Below are 17,876 nucleotides of genomic sequence, written 5' to 3'. Positions count from 1 at the left end.
GGTACCATGCTTGATTTTAAAGATAAATGACATATTACCAACAATAGCTCTGCAAGTTCATGTTTCAATTCTATCAGTACTCTGGGATATATACCATCTGGTCCAGGTGATTTGCTACTTTCAAATTGCTCCTTTACATCTTCCATGTTTACAGAGATTTGTTTCTCTGACTCGTCAGCACTGAATACCGTTTTTGGCACCAGTATCTCTCCTACATCTTCCTCAGTGAAGACTGAAGCAAAGAATTCATTTAATCTCTCTGCTATAGCTTTGTCTTCCCTGATTGCCCCTTTATCCCTCAGCCATCTAGCAGTCCAACTGATTCTTTTGTTGGCTTCTTGCCAATGATATACCTAAAAAAAGGTATTATTCTATGTTTTTGCCTCCAACACAATCTTCTTTTCAAAGTCTCTCTTTGCCTTCCTTATCAGCGCTTTGCATTTGACTTGCCATTCATTATGCCGTTTCCTATTACTCTTAGTCGGATCCTTCTTCCATTTTCTGAAGGATTTTCCTTTAGCTCCTATAGCTTCCTTCACCTCACTTTTTAACCATGCAGGCTATCATTTGCCCTTCCTTCCTCCTTTTTTAATACATAGAATATGTCTGCTCTGGGCTTCCAGGATAGTATTTTTGAACAGCAGAGGAGGGACACCGCGAAAGTGGAGGACTATATTCCACTACATCAAAAGTACAAGAAAAAGGAGTAGTGTAACCAACAGGGCTTTCCCATGAAACAACAGCAAGACGATGAATAAAGTAAATGAAACCTTTATTCTTCAAGACCCGACACAGCACTGTGTTTCAGTAATAAAGCCTTCATCAGGGGTCTGTTTCAAAAGATCACTGAGGAGTATAGGTAATTGTAAATACTGGAAAACAGTCTTGACAAGAACACTATCCAAAATAGTGTAGGACTCGCTGTTTAGCGCGATATATAGAATCCGGGGTAAGAGTCTTATTGCACTTCAGTACAATTTTTCAACTGTCCACTTTGGGGCAAAGCCATGGGTATTTATTACCTACAGACTGCACCAATTTCCAAAAAGAAAATATACCCATACTATCACTTTGAAACTTGCTAGGCTTTACAAAGGTCCTGTAGATTTTATACAAAGATAGGTAGATTTTCTATGGGTAATAATGTGTGAAGACCTGAAAATACAAGTCACATGTGGCATCCAAAACATGGCCCTGTGAACATGTCAAAATGTTAATGCACTGAGAGGCACTTTTACAAAAGCGCAGAAAGGCTAATGTGAGGGTAACACATGCCTAATCGGCACAACCACAAGGTTAGCGTATGCACCAGGCAGTAATTCCAAGTTTGGCTTGCGCCAAATCCCGTGGTAGAAAATATTTTTTTATTTTCTACCACGGGGCGTTCCTGGCGGTAACCAGCAATGTGCCCACATTGATGCATGCTGCATGGTTACCACGTGGGTAGCGCATGAGTACCACATGAGTACCGCTAGGTCAATGGGTGGCGGGAAGGACTCAGGCCATAAATAGGCATGTGCTAGTTTTAATATTATCACAGGCCCATTTCCCGGCCCATTAAAAAATAGCCTTTTTCCCAGCCATGGCAAAAAATGGCACGGCATGCGCCTAAAAGACGTTCCCATACTACCGCAGGCCACCTTTTACTGCGGCTTTGTAAAAGGACCCCCTGAGATAGTGTAGCTTTTAATTAGACAACTTATTTGTAAAAATTGCCCAAGTGAATAACTTTGAAAGTGTCCTTCCTATGTTTAATTTCAGTCTAAAATTATTTTTTTAATATATTTTGGGTAATATCACTATTTTAAGAAGATAATCAAGCACTTAGACTATCAGAATGAAACAAGAGTCAGATGATCGAGGGGTTACATAGAAACACAGGGGTTTAATGTTTAAAGTGATTTAAGCAAGCAGGAGAAACTCCAGGTTAAGTGCTACTGAATGTCACTGAATGCAATTTAGGGGGAAGTTATCAACGTGGGCTACCATCAAGATGTGTTGTTTACCACTAACTCGTGCTTTTTTAGCACAAGTCCCAATTTACACAGTGCAACCTAGTTACTAATAACTGGGGTTGACAGTAAAATAACACATCTTGACAGTAGCTCACATTGATAATCTTCCCCCCTACATGAACATGTGAAGCAACTGCAATAGATGTTCATTTCCATAGAGCAAAATGACATATATCTATATAATAAAACTCACCCTCAACGTTCTGAAGACACTGACGTCACTGAAGCCAAGCCACTGACGTCACTTCCTTCATGAAGGGTTCATGGTGGTGAAGCCACCGAAATCACCAAGTCTCTGGGCCCCACCCTCGCGTCAAACGTGATGACGTCGAGGGCAGAGCAATGGCGTCACACATCGAGGGCAGAGCAATGGCGTCAGTGGCTTCAGAACAAAGAAGGTGATGAAGGTGCGTTGACGAGGTGCGGAGCAATGGTGTCAGTGGCTTCACAACGACGAAGGGGTAGGGAGGGGGGGTTGGGGAGGAAAACCTTGCTAACGCCCGTTTCATTTGCTCCAGAAACGGGCCTTTTTCACTAGTATATATATATATATATATATATATATATATATATATATATATATTAAAGCAGTATTTCTAGGAACAGGGTCATTATTAATAGCTGAGTGATAAAAGTGATCAAGCTGTTAATTACTTTGAAAGAAATTACCTAAGTAGGTAGCAAGGGACTAACATGAACTTCATTGATAAGAAAACCATTACTTTTATCTTCATCTACAGGGGAAGAATGATCCCATCTGACCTTGAAAGAAGAATTATTGAAGTTAAGCAAAAGGTAAGATTGTTTCTGTTTTATTGCACTGATTAAAGGGGTCTTTTTTACTAAGGCACCCTTGAAAATGGCCAACACTGTGGTTAGTGCATGGGTTTGCTGCGCGCTCTGGCCACTTTCTAGCATGGCAGAAAAATGGCTGTGGTTGGGTTTTTTTTAATGGCCACGCACTAATTTCCCCATTAGCTCATGACCATTACCACTGGGAGCCCTTACCGCCACCTATTTAGGAGGCAGTTAGGACTTCTGTGCTACTCTGTGCTAATTGGGTAGCGCACAGTAATGTGCCTGCACTACCCGATTAGTGCAGGCCCACCTACTCTCCACCCCCAGACACGGCTCCCACAGCTGCTGGAAAGCAAAAGACGAAGATCTACGCCTTCCACAAAGAAGCAAGCACAACACACAAGCATGGAAGCAAAACCGAGTCCAAATGACCAGCCCAAACAGGAAGTAAGAGTATCAGAACAAGTTTATCCCTATAAACTTGTTTTGGCGCTCTTACTTCCTGTTTGGGCTGGTCATTTGGACTTGGTTTTGCTTCCACCCTTGTGTGTTGTCCCACAGCTACTGCACAGACTACTGAGGAACACCTCATCACATCTCATGGTAGTGCCCATTTACTACAAAGTAGGCCCACAGTAGACCTACCATGGCTTAGTGAAAGGGCCCTATAGTCTGATACCAAAGCTTTTTAAAATTTGTTTTGTTTTCTATGTAATCCATTAAAAATAATTATCCTGCTAGTCTATGTGCTTTCTCAGATTTAATTTTAGATTCTACATGCAACCCAGTTATGGGAGTTTGGGGGGTGAGGATTACCCTTCAATTTCTTCCTACCTGTTTGGGTTTCCAGTTCGGTGGGATCCAGCTTCTGCTGGCCTACAGTGCTACACCTTCCAACTCAGCTCAGTTATTGCAGTGATAGTTCTGACCCAGATGACAGAAACCTTGACTTCATATGAAATCAGGCTAATGTAGACCCTTGGTCTAGCTCACATCACTTCAACACTCATTCAATCCCCTTTTTTAGCATTATTAGATTGACAAAATTTTGAAAAAGAGTTGCAGATAGTAGGACTAGAAAAGTCTTGTCACTGATTGTTGTATAAAGTGATCAATATAATCCGCATTTTCTGGCTTTTGTTCATACATTTCTGAATAAGATGTACAAACTTGACCTTTCATAACTTGTATCATATTTTTCCATGACTTGAACTACACATTCAGCAATTTAATTTATGGTAACTTCCTTTTCAAAGCTGAAGTTTCCTAATGTTGTTTCCTGGAGAAATCACAAAATTGTAAACCAAAAAAAAAAATCAACTTTTATAATGAAAAAGAACAGCATTTCCTCTTTAATTTTGGGGTTTTTTTTGTTCGGGTTGGGTTTTTTAATTAAATTTTTACGATCACTACATCAGTAGGAAACATATACTCCTCCTTTTACAAAGCCGCGCTTTGAATGGGCTATGTCGACATTACTGCACCAGCAGCCGCTAGCGCAGCTTTCTAAAAGGAGGAAATAGTTAACAGGTAATTATCCAATACAAAAATTACAAGTTGAAAGTATTATAAGATCACAGTCCACTATAAGGGGAGACAAGAATCAAAAAAAGGCCATAGGAAGCTAGCATTATCAATTAAATAAAGGAAACAGAGTAATCCTCATTACATTATGTTAGGACCTAAAATAACTAAAACAAATGTGCCTAGCTAGAAGATTCAGTGAATCAGATGGTAACACCTTTACCCTCAAGAAAAGATCTTAATTGAGACACCTCATAAAAAACATTTATAATTTTGAAAGGAAATTATACATTTACAAGGAAATCTTGATAGGTGGCCCCTAAAGAAATTACATGTCGGTGCAAATCCAAAAATTGTTTCCTCGTAAGCTGTGACGCTTTAGACACATCCAAAAAAACCTAAATTTTTTCTCCCTAGAAATGAGCATAATGAGCCCTAAAATTAAGCTTCCAAATAGCATCCTTATCCTGATGAAAAACAAAGGAAACAAGCAAAGTAGCTCTAGATCTTCCATGGATGATTCCAAAATCTCAGATACACTTAGCGGTCCTTATTCACCAGAAGCTTATTGTTTACTCCCCTGTTTACAAAGTCATGTGGCAATGCCGATACAGCTGTGTTAGCATTACCACACCAGCAGCCACTAGCACAGCTTTGTAAACAGGGAGGATATTGTTTTGTTTTGTTTTTCCTTTATTTTTGATCGATAGAAGAAAAAGAATGAAGACATAAAGGCATTTCCCTAGAACAGTTAGACAGCAAAAATGGCTTTACAATGTTACAGTAATAGTGTAGGATCTAGGTACACACCAAGAGTTCCTTTTACTAAGCAGCAGTAAGCCCAACGCAGGCTTCTGTTGCGCCAGAAATGGCATGTGTTGAGGGCAGGCAGGAGCCAAGCGGTAGTACTGGATTGGTGCAAGGCAAAGTGGTGGAACAGGTACCACTGCTTTGTAGAAGCTGCCCAAAATGCCTCATCTCTAATAAGGATTTTTTTCAGCTAGTAACAGTACAGAGAAAGGAAGCAAAATGATTTTCTGCTGACAGAATAAAGAGAGGGACCCTTTAAAATATTAATACATATTTCAGGTCGTGTATTTTCGATGTTTTCCTCAAATGAATTCAGAAAAATAAAATTCTTCATAAAATATAGAATGCAATAATATTTTAAGACTGGAGATATGCAATCTAAATCTTATCTCCTTAGTTCAGAATAGTTTAACACTCTTGGAAATTTGCTGCCACCTACAGACCAAAACTCCAATATTATTAGACAGGTATAAAACCTGAATTCCACTAACATTTTGTGAGCTATGAAAATGTTTAGTTTGCAGTCAACATTTTAGATAACCACAATCAAAATTACTTCAGAAACCAAAAGAACCATATGGTCTATGTTAAAAGAACAATGAATTTACAAAGTTCTTTGCTATGGCATGCCTTGCATGAAAAATATGTGAAAACTGAGATGAACTACTAACCTTCTAATGTATTCAGACAGGTTAGCCGGTGGATAGAAAACAGATATGTTAAGATCAGAATCTACTATGCATATTTCTGTTGATGCAGTAATGGAATTGCGATATTCTGATACTAGAGCTTCAGATTTTGTGTCAGCTGGAATCGCCTTGGGGAATGAACTATCTGGCCAGCTTTGTCGATGCTCTGACCTTAAGCAGTTTAAAAAACTTTTGAAAACAAAACTGTTTGTTTCTGTATGTTGGTAATTATACTTGAGTCTGCTGTTTGATGCTGAGTAATGTTTCTGTATTGTGATTGATTATGAATGTTTTTAAGGAAACCAGCTAGTTATAGATGGTATATAATTTTTTTTTAATAAATAAATATGCTGTAATTATGCCTTAGGAAAGATAGCTTTCAAAAGCATTTACCCCTGTGAATATGAATGGTTTCCCTAAGAAAATATTTGTAAAATAGTTTCGTTGAAAGCTATGTGGTGTATTTGGATCTGTCGTGGCTCAAAATTTGGCAAAAAGATGTCTTTCAGAATTTCTTTCCTTTTTTGTTTCCAAATCTTTAGGGATTTGTTCCTTTCTTCGTAAGTGCCACTGCAGGGACCACAGTCTATGGCGCATTTGATCCTCTCATAGCTATTGCTGATGTTTGCAAGAAATACAAGATCTGGATGCATGTCGATGTAAGTATGGTTTTTTAAAAAGATACATCCAAAGTTGTCCAGTGCATAGCATGACATTCCAAACTCATCAAATGTCATAGTGTAACACAGCATGTTCATTTTTCAAGTAGAGCCTTATCTTCCCAGAGATGAGTCATGAATTCACAGACACAGTGGGGCCCTTTTACAAAGTTGCGCTGAAAAATGGCCTGCTGTAGTGTAGACGCGTGTTTTAGGCATGCGCAGAATTATTTTTCAGCACACCTGTAAAAAATGCCTATTTAAAAATTTTTGCCAAGAATGGACGTGCGGCAAAATAAAAATTGCCTTGCGTCCATTTTCGGTCAGAGACCTTACTGCCAGCCATTGACCTACTGGTAGTCTCATGCGGTAACCAGGCAGTAATGAACTGTGCACGTCAAATGCCACTTGGTGCGTGTCCAAAAATAAAAATTATTTTTTGGACGCACGTATTGGATGTGTGCCAAAAATGAAATTGCCACAAGAGCCATATGGTAGCCGGGTAGTAACCAGAAAAAAGCACAGCTGGGCCTTCAAGACTGGGATAACAGGAGTCTTGTATTAGTAAATGACCCGACACAGACCGTGTTTCAGCGTATACAACGCCTGCCTCAGGGGTCTAAGTATAGAGTTTTTGATGTTATACTGACAACGTTCCACAGGAGCCACTGTTCTTTTCTTGGTGGAGTATTATAAACTAAACCTGACATCTGCTCCCACGGAGCTCCCCACCCTGACTCTATACTTGGATCCATGAGGCAGGCGTTGTATGCGCCGAAAGCAGCCCATGTCGGGTCATTTACTAATAAAGGACTCCTGTTATCCCAGTCTTGAAGGCCCAGTTGTGTTTTTTTCTGTTTGCTATTTGGTGTATACTGTTTGACCCTCTCTGGTAGCCGGGTGGTAACTCCATTTTGGTGCACGTTGGACATGCGTAGACACTTACACATGTTCTTAATGATATATTCTGCCAGGTCCTGGAGGAACCCTCACTGAGTAAAGGAGAAAATGGCAACCAGGCGTCTAGGGTTAAAAAAAAGTGTAAAAAAAAGTTTAAGTCATAACCCCTGTCATAACAATACAGCGAAACAAAATTGTGTATGGTGTTGTAGTTGTTTGGACTCATACCTCCAGTGCGAGGTCTTGAAGCCAAGGAGAGGAGACTCGAGGAGAGTAATCAGAAGAACAAATGGAAAAACAGATAAGATACATGCACAGTTGATATGTGTTGGAACTGAGTTTTATTAGAAGCTGGGAACGTTGTGGCGCAAAATAAGACCACATAGTTAAAGGCAAGAACTGAAGCAAAAAATTCTTTTTGTTCAACCATATGAAAAAAAGGAAAAGAGGACTTTTGTATATTGTTATGGCACATTATGGTTACAGCACAGCAAGTTGATGTTACAAAAAAAACCTTGATTAGCCCAATGCAAAATAGGTTGATATTGTATATTATTACTGGACATTAAGATCTAAGGGTAATAAATAGATAGTATATAGGTGCTATAACCTAACACAGCTTGGTAGATAGGAGTGTCTGAAGGTGTGAATGTAAGTAAGGATTCAGAATTTTTATGTAGATGATTTTGTAATTGAATTGAAAGTATTTGAATAAAAAATAGTGTGTAGTTAAAATTTGAGAGTGGTTACATTGAGAAAGTAGATAATGAATATTCATGAGATAGTACATAAGTCTTGCTGTACTAGGACAGACTTAAGGTCCATCAAGCCCAGTATTCTGTTTCCAATAGTGCCCAATCCAGGTCATAAGTACCTGGCAGGTTCTCAAAAGAGTAAAATAGATTTCATGTTGCTTAACATAGTAATAAGCAGTGGATTTCTCCAAGACCACCTTAAAAATGGTTTATAGACTTTTGTTACAGAAACTTGTCTAATTTTTTTTAAACCCTGCTATGCTAACTGCTTATCCCATTCTCTGACAATGAATTCCAGAGCTTAATTATATGTTCAGTGAAGGTTATCAATAGAAATCAAACAAAATAAAACATGGAAAAGAAAATAAGATGATACCTTTTTTATTGGACATAACTTAATACATTTCTTGATACTTAATACATTAATACATAACTTAATACATTATCAAGAAATGTATTACGTTATGTCCAATAAAAAAGGTATCATCTTATTTTCTTTTCCATGTTTTATTTTGTTTGATTTCTATTGATAACCTTTAAGAGTGGACTAACACGGCTACCACACCTTTCTACTTAAGATGTTCAGTGAAGAAATATTTTCTTGGATTTGTTCTAAATGTACTACCTAGTAATATCATTACAAACCCTTTAGTCCTTGCACCTTTTAGCTTTTCCTCATAGACAAGCCTTAGTTTTTCTATCCCCTTTATCATTTTGGTCACCCTTCTCTGTATCGTTTCTGATTCAACTATCTCTTTTTTGAGATGTAGTGACCAGAATTGTACACAATGGACCCAATTCTATATATGACGCCTGAAAAATCAGTGCAGAAAACATTTCCACCTAGGCATATTCTAAAAACCTTGCCTAATCTTAGGCACGGTTTATAGAATATGCCTAGAGCCCTAGTCGTGGGAATTTAGGCCAAGCAAGAAGGGGTGGGGATTCACACCAGAACTGGAACAAGCCAGAGGATCCCAGAAGAAACCAGATCACCACTGACAAAAACTCCAAATCCAATTTTATTAGTCTAACTCAACACAACATTCATTTATGGAAAGGGTGGGGGAAGCGTGGAATGGCCTCATGGTGGAGGTTGTAGAGAAGATGATTGTGTTAGAGTTTAAGAAAGCATGGGCCAAGCATTTGGGATCCCTTAGGAAAAGGAGGAGTTAAGGGTTATGGAGGATGGGCAGACTGGATGGGCCATTTGGCCTTTATCTGCCATAATATTTCTATTTATTTAATTGGATTTTTGCTCACACCTTTTTCAGTAGTAGCTAAAGGTGAGTTACATTCAGGTACACTGGATATTTCTCTGTCCCTGGAGGGCTCACAATCTAAGTTTGTACCTGAGGCAATGGAGGGTTAAGTGACTTGCCCAAAATCACAAGGAGCATCAGTGGGATTTGAGCCAGCCACCTCTGGATTTCAAGACCAGTACTCTAACCACTAGGTCACTCCTCTACTCCATGTTCTATGATAATGTTTAGATATATCTTCATCGGGGTAAAACTATAACTAAAACATAAAAGTGACAGACATAAGGTTTATATGATATATATTGCATAAATGAAGGGCCCTTTTACTAAAGGGTTGGTGAGCAGCAACAGGCTTGCCGCGTTCCAAGCTGGAACTACCACCAGGCTACCGCAGGAGCCCAGCAGTAGTTCCCATCCCCAGCGCGCACCTTTTCCGGCACTACAAAAATACTTTCTATTTTTATAGTTCCAGTGCTTACCTGATGGTAATGGGCAGCACCACCGCTTGGCCTCAATGGGTGGTGGTAAGTGCCTCTCCCCCCCTCGAATGGTTGCGCGGCAAATGGGTCACTTACCACATGGCCATTTCTTATCCTAAGAAAAAATACAGCTGTGGTAAAAGGAGACCTCAGTGCGCATGAAAAATACACGCTGATGCTAGCGCAGGCCCACTTTTACTGCAGCTTAGTAAAAGAACCCCTAAATAACCAAAATTATGCTGAACCTCAAGTTAATACAAAGTAGCATATAAAGTATTAAAAGTTTGGGGATTTATTTATTTTTCAGTATTTATATACTACCTAGATCTAAGCAGTTTATGATTTCCTTTCTCAGGTATTGGTACTGTCCCTAATGGATTCACAATCCAGTATTATATTGTGCCTGGGGCAATGGAGGGCTAAGTGACTGACTTGCCCAGAGTCACATGGAGCTGCAGAGGGAATTAAACCTGGTTCCCCAGGATCTCAACCTACTGCTGACCATTAGACAGCAACAGGAATCGAACCTGGTTCTCCACATCTGCAACCTACTGCACTAATCATTAGGCCACTCCTCCAGCCATTATGCTGATGTCCTTAAATGCTGGGAAGAAATACTCAATAAGTACTCTAGGACTTTTCGATTTTTTTTATTCGCACATCTACAGATTAAGGAACTATTGGATAGAGTTAGAGGTTCTGAAGGAAAAGGGTTTATTCTTTGATGTGTTATTAAAGGATTACAATAAACAATTAGATAAGTTCAAGAGAAGTGAAACAGATGAAATTTGCAAAATTCAAAAGCGTGATTATAAAAATGGATCTCTATATTCTTGGAAAGAATACAAAGAAATAAGCAATCCATACAACATAGGATAGTAGATCTCACTAGAACAAAAAGAAAAAATGGATAATGTGTTTAGTCCCAATCTTGAAAGGACTAAAAAAATAAAAAAGTGATTCAGGTGATCACTTAGATCCCTCTGCCCCATTCTACTTAACCCCACCATCTCGTAATGGACATAACACAACTCTTCCGTTCTCCGATTCCCTAATGTGGCTGTGCCACATGAACTTGATCTTACCACTACATCACCCAGTATTTATTCACACCAGAGCTTGAAAGGCCTCGCCGGTCCTATGTAAGCCACATTGAGCCTACAAATAGGTGGGAGCATGTGGGATACAAATGTAACAAATAAATAAATAAATCTCAAAACATTATTAGAAAGGTGTCTTGCATGGAAGAAATTTGGAAGAGGTCCTGAACAAGGAGAGCTCCATAGCGTCCACAATCAATGCAGAAAAGATCATGGATTCTAATGACAGAGAGAGAGGTCAGATCAGAAGACCCCTGTTCAGCTAATGGACACTGTTGTCAACTTGTCCCATAGACCTTTCCCTGCAACCAAGGAAAAGGTCTTAGAGAAGGACTTACTTATATTCCAATGCCAGCTTATAATACGGGTTGGCCATTTAAAATTTATGGGAAATTTAAAGATTATGGATTATTTCTCTAGTCAAGAGGGACTCTAGATGGGTTCCTCCTGGCTTGCACAACCCTTTGATCACAGCTTATTAAAACAAAATAACTTTAAAAGAGATTTGTGTGCTTGAACAAAAAAGGAATAAGATACGTTACAACTTTGATAGAAAATATTTGGATGCTATTTAGGATTTACAAAAGGATGAAAGTATAGCTCTAAAATGTGCTGACAAAAGGGTGCTATTGTTATTCTCAAAAGGAAGATTTGTTTTAATTTTGTTAACTTAAAACTTCATATACTACTTAGCCTTAATTGAGTGCAGCAGTTTACAATAAATACCAATCATAAAACGCAAAATTAAAAGAACTCCATAAAAGATTGAAAAGATATATGCCCACATAATCAATAAATAACAAAAAAAAGAATAACAAAGACAATAACATTGCAGATACATCGTCACTGGGAAATTTGCTCCCCATCTCCCTTAAATTTTAACAGGGTTGGTTCTGATCGCAAAACCGAACAAAGCCAATTCCAGAGAGTAGGCACATGCCTATTCAGAATGAGATAAAATAACAATTAAATGACAAGATATTGAGAGGAGACTGTTTCAAGATGGCGTCTGGATAGGACGCTGAAGTCAGATCTGGAGAGTTTTTCCCTTTGAATCGTCTTTTTTCTTTTTTATTGCTGTGCCTAAACGGAAAGGGAAAGTGCGAGGAGGAATCTCCCTAGCCTCCACTGACCTGACCCGTAGGCAACCTCCAATAACTGCCTTCACTGTTCCAGTATCATCATCGGGCGCTCCGCTGCCCGAGACCGAGAGGAGTCCGGGCCTGGATAGCGAACTTTCGCTAAGCCCTCGTAGTCCGTTGCAGATTCAAGGGGCAGGAAGCAATCCCGGAGGAAGTCCCGCCCTTCGGCCTGAGAAAGCGGCTGCGGAGTTGGGGAGGGAGAACTCCTCTGGAGAAATGGCGCTGCCAATAGCGGGGATTCCCCGCTATAGATTGAATCTGGAAAGTACTCCCAAGGAAAGCAGAATTACAGACAACTTCATGGAGCAAATTTCTGTGGCTCAGCAAAGTTTTGCTGACCAGCCTATCCCACCCGTGACTCTGCAATCTTTGGAGAAGCCATCGAATGTTACATTAGAATCTCTATGGTGTGCTATAGAATACTAACTCTTTGAAAATTGAAAATCTTCAAACTGAATTGTCTACTCAAAAGAAGAACTTACAACAATGTGATCTTTCGATAACTCAGATAAAAGATCAAGAGACTAAAATACTTCAAAATGTGGACCTGATGCAAAGAAAGATTGAGAATCTAGAAAATCGAAGTAGGTGCTCAAACTTGAGATTGTTAAATTTTCCCTCTCTTAAATACACCTCACCAAAAGATTTGTTTCATAAGTTTCTGGTAGAAGTATTTAAATATTCAGAAAATAATCTTCCTCCTGTGCAAAAGATCTATTTCCTTCCTGTGAAAACTACACCGCAGAAAATTCAACCCTCTGAGAGTCTTGATGTGTCAGCTCTATTAGAACAATCACAGGAAGAAGCTGAATTTAGATTTACACTTTTGGTATCATTTGTGTTTTTTGCTGATAAAGAATCCTTGCTAAGGTTATATTTGAGGCAAACTTCAATGGTTACCTTTATCGGTGAAAGGATTCAAATCTTCCCGGATGTGTCAAGGGCCACACAAGAAAGGCGAAAGAAATTCTTGATAATGAGACAAGAGACTGTTCAATTGGGAGCGAAATTTCAGCTACGTTTTCCTTGTAAATGTGTAGTCTTCTATGAGACTGAGATATACCACTTTTTTGATCCGGTTCAGCTCCGATCATTTTTAAATGCAAGAAATCCTAAACCACCATGAGAGTTTCTATTACGGACTTATATTGTTTGATGTTAAATACCTAGACGCCTTCTTTTTCTTTTTTTTTAACTTGTTGCCTATATATTACCTAACCTCTTATTAGGTTTATATGTACAGTCTCCTCCTATATTGAGGACTATGTGATTATAGAAATTTATTTCCTGGGAGTATTCCCATTATTTGATTTCTTTTGTTAATAATTGATGTTTTTTGACAAAGCTTTGCTTTGGATGTATAAAAAAAATTGCATAAATAAATAAATAAATAAAAAAATGACAAGATATTTATACCAAATTGATGGTGGTCCCACTCTTAACTGTACATGAAAGAATTGGCAAGATTGTAGATTCTGGTATAAAGAGTGGTTTGTCATTCAAAAAGAAGTAGAGTTCTTAAATATTCGATATCCTGTAACTCCAGCTATTTGTGTCCTATCTGCTGTAAGATATATAAATCATTAGAGTCCAACTGTCAGGCCAATTGTTCCTTACTCATTTCAATGCTGTGTCATTTCCACTGTGTAGGCCAGACACTGTTGTTGAATGTGCTTATAATCATGTAGTGTGAATTCAGAAGAGTGACGCTGATGTAAATGTTACAGCTGTTTAAGCACAAGAGACATTTCAGTCAAGGTTTCTACGAGAACTCTATAGAGTGACAGTGAGGTTACTCTATGCAGATAAATGAAATTCTTTCCGTGAAGAACAAAGAAATTTATTGTGTGAAATGATCTTTGTGATTATGGACTGACTATATAGTCTGTTATTTTCTGTGTTTTTCAAATTTTTGACTGCATGGTCGATGTTATAGCGGGTATTCTTACCAATCGATTAGCGATTCAATAAGGTTTTAAGGGTGGTTTTGGAAATGTTATACTAATAAAATTGTATTTGTATTTATAATCTTGTAGTACAATGACTTGTTGAGTTATGTAAAATTAGTCATTGTTGAGGTTGTTAGCCCAGGTTTGGATTGTGAAGCATATTCATTATGGATATCCTGCAAAGCTAATTCACATGTGACCTTCAGGAACTGAAGATATTCATTCCTGGCCTAAGCCACCAGGGCAGTCCAGTTTAGCATCTGAAGATTAAATACAAGATAATAGAAATCCATAAAATGAGAAAAACTCTTGCTCCTATAGTTGAGCAGTTCATTGTCACAGATTGCTCAGTTGGAGATTCACTACCAGTTTGATAGCTTTTGGGTTCTACTGGCCCTGTTCAATCAGGTTGTTGTTTTACTGGCTGTTTTCTCTGCTTTGCTCATCTCTCAGCTTCCTGGCACCATCTTCTTTCTAACTGACTTTTTTTACATCTTGCAGGCTGCATTCTTTTAATACTACAAGTCTCAATATTTATATTTGTACCCCATGCTGTCCCACTCATGGCAGGCTCAATGCGGCTTACATGGGGCAATGGAGGGTTAAGTGACTTGCCCAGAGTCACAAGGAGCTGCCTGTGCCTGAAGTGGGAATTGAACTCAGTTCCTCAGGACCAAAGTCCAACACCTTAACCACTAGGCCACTCCTCCACAGTTAAATTCTCTCCTCTCCAGTTTCTAGAGCCCTCCCTCTAGTAGCCAGCTGCCTAAATTTTAGGGAATACAAATTTAAGCTTGTGATAAATATAGCTTAATTTTGTTGTTCAGAAGACCTTAGTTTTATGGAGTCATGGGGCACTCAATGGCTTTTAGCCTCCACTCTTCAAAAAGGCATACCACAATGATCCATCCTAAATACCAGACAACGAAACTTATACCAGAACTGGACAAAACCAAACTCTACACTTGACTGCTTCATTTACTTTGTCACTAATGAACTTTAACGCAATACCACTTTATTTCTCATTCCGGAAATAAACTCTCTGTACTTGACTGCTTAATTTACTCTGTCACTTAGGAACTTTAATGCAATACCACTTTGTATTTCTCATTCCAGAAATGCTGATCGCCATTAAGGCATAATGTCAGCTACATTGAGCCTGCAAATAGGTGGGAAAATGTGGGATACAAATGCAACAAACAAATAAATAAATACGTTTTTGAATGAATGAACAAAAATTTAAATTCAAAAACTTATAAAACTAAAAATTAAAAAAATCTATGAAGGCTGGTGACGATAGGAGAATGGAGGCTAAAAACCATTGAGTGCCCCATGACTCCTTAAAACTGAGGTCTTCTGAACTACAAAATTAAGCTATATTTATCACAAGCCTAAATTTGTGTTTTGAAGTGTTAGCGTGCTGTTGGACATGTGCTAGCTGTTTGAGCTTTAAGATAGTAAACTTTAGGGAAGACATGTTTGCTTGTTGCTGTTGCTGTTGTTACAACATGTCATTGACTGAAAATTGACTCGTTTTGACCCTATGGATAGTTGTCCTGAGCTGTGTTCAGTACTCAACCAGGCAGTTCAATTTACAGAAGGGCATCCATAGTTATTATTTTACTAATCTGTTGCATTGCCACTCTTCATCGTTTGCATTGACCTTCAACATCGCCAAGCATATTGTTTTCTTTCTTTCTCTTTTTATATTTAGACATTTATACTTTTAGATCAATAGTTCTCAAAATTACCTCTCTGCTCACATAAATGTGTCAGAAGTATAAATGTTGACTGAAGACCAAACACAGGATTCTGGTGTGATTTGCTTTAGATATTTATTCAAGAGAAGCTGTTTACATTTGCCCCAGAATGTCCCATACGCAATGCCGCTTTCAAAAACGTCACTTCTTTCCATGAAAATGGAAACTTCCTCTATACAGGGACACATTTCATTAGAAATATTTTCAAAAGGACAGGAGAATTTCAATAACCAATTTAGTACATGCAGGCTGCTCTGTTTTGAAATTTGATTTATCTTTCTCCTCAGGCAGCGTGGGGTGGTGGACTGTTGATGTCTAGGAAGCACAGATGGAAATTAAATGGTGCTGATAGGTAAGTAAAGAATGATTTATTATTTGATACCAGTCAGATATAGCAGTGCACATGTTAAATAATCTTTCTGTAGAGCTGTGTTTGTGTACCAGATGCAGGACTAGATTCTACATATGGTGCAAAACAAAATCAATGCCAAAAAAAGCACAATTCTATAATCCATGTTTAAAGTTAGATGCAGTTTATAGAATAGCGCTTATGTCCGGAAATGAAATTTGGTGCAAATGTACCTGCCCACATTAGGCACATGTCCTTATTACTCTATAACAACACAGATTAATTTTAGGAACACCCCCATTCTGCCCATGCCCCTCTCATTTCCATGTCCCCTTTTTCAAATTGGGCATAAAATTTAGGCACCGATCGCTCACCTATATTTATGCACATAAAGTTCAATTAAATTTAATTAGTGCCAATAATTGCTTGTTAAAAAGCCAATTATTAGCACAAATTGGCTTGTTATTTAATTAAATTGCATGCACAAATTGGGCACACACCCAAATTTGCATGTGCAATTTTTGGTGACTTTTACAGAATTAGGGGGACAATGCAGATTATTAATATAAATGTTGGTTTCCAGAGTCAATCTGCAGACACCCATTGGTAATGCTGTGGAACTCATCCTGTTTAAATATAAATCCGGAACATTCTGGTAGGCTGCGCTGAACAAACTACACATTTGCAATGAGGGCAAGAGTCACTATCTCTGAATGCAGTATTCTTCAAAGGTCAGCAGAGATCATCACAGCTGAGAGCTTTCAAATGAGTAATTATATGAGCATTGATTGAGTGCTGCCTATAAGAAGGGTGGGCAAGATGTATTAACAGTAGCACACGTTAGTAACTACACACCTTAGAGTGCAATGCTATTATTCAACAAGAATATCAACATTTCTGACACAAAACATATATTCTAACTTCCTAAAGCCAGGGCCACAAAGAGACACAATCGAGCCCAGGGCAGGACCAGCCCTCCCCACCCCCACTTGGGCTGCCGCTGCGCTGCACGCCCTCCCGTACAATTGCTGCTGCCACTGCTCCCTTACCTTCCTGTGTCACTCTGCCCCTCCCTCGGTCTGCCGTCTCCTGCTCTCCTGTTTGCCTGAACCTGGGTTATTGCGTTAACACAGTCATTCGGGTCCTGGCACACAGGAACAGGAGACAGACAGAACCAGAAGCAGGCAGGCAGGAAGAAGCTTCCGCTCCCTCACTCCGGGCCACCCCCCTTAGAGGCCAGGCCCGGGGAATCTTGCCGCCCCCCCCCCCCCCGACCCCCACTCAGGTGTTCTGTCTAAAGCTGCATACTGTTTATATTTTGGATAAATACAGAGACAAAGAAATCTCCCCATTGAAAAAAGCCCCTTTTTCCAGATGCAGTAAAAACTGGCCTGGCGCACCAAAAACATGGGCCCACACTACCACAGGCCACTTTTTGCTAAAGCTTAGTAAAAGGACCCCTAAGTTAGTAGTGGGCAAAGATAGGACTGCTATTTATGTGATCCAATTTGCCCACTAAACTTAATCGGCCAGCGCTTGAATATTCGCAGATATTTTAAAATATGATTTGCCAATCTAGAACCTGATCACATGCAACAGAAGCATCCACTTTTGAATCCCTTAAACATTTGACAACCATTTTAGAAACTTAACATTGATTCTTCCTGAAGCTGTCACAGAACTAT

The 17,876-nt window shown here is 39.0% G+C and overlaps 1 protein-coding gene across 1 annotated transcript in view; it reads left to right on the top strand.

Moving 5' to 3' along the window:
* The window catches only part of GAD2 (glutamate decarboxylase 2), a 164,180-nt gene that overhangs the window by 103,590 nt on the left and 42,714 nt on the right, over window positions 1–17,876 (top strand). The window contains exons 9-11 of the mRNA XM_030189918.1: window positions 2,756–2,810; window positions 6,379–6,495; window positions 16,130–16,194. Of these exons, the coding sequence (XP_030045778.1) occupies window positions 2,756–2,810; window positions 6,379–6,495; window positions 16,130–16,194 (237 nt within the window). The remainder of the gene's footprint in view (window positions 1–2,755; window positions 2,811–6,378; window positions 6,496–16,129; window positions 16,195–17,876) is intronic.

This window comes from Microcaecilia unicolor, chromosome 1, assembly GCF_901765095.1.
Source record: "Microcaecilia unicolor chromosome 1, aMicUni1.1, whole genome shotgun sequence".
Lineage (NCBI taxonomy): Eukaryota > Metazoa > Chordata > Amphibia > Gymnophiona > Siphonopidae > Microcaecilia > Microcaecilia unicolor.
This window is presented reverse-complemented; position numbering and strand designations above follow the sequence as displayed.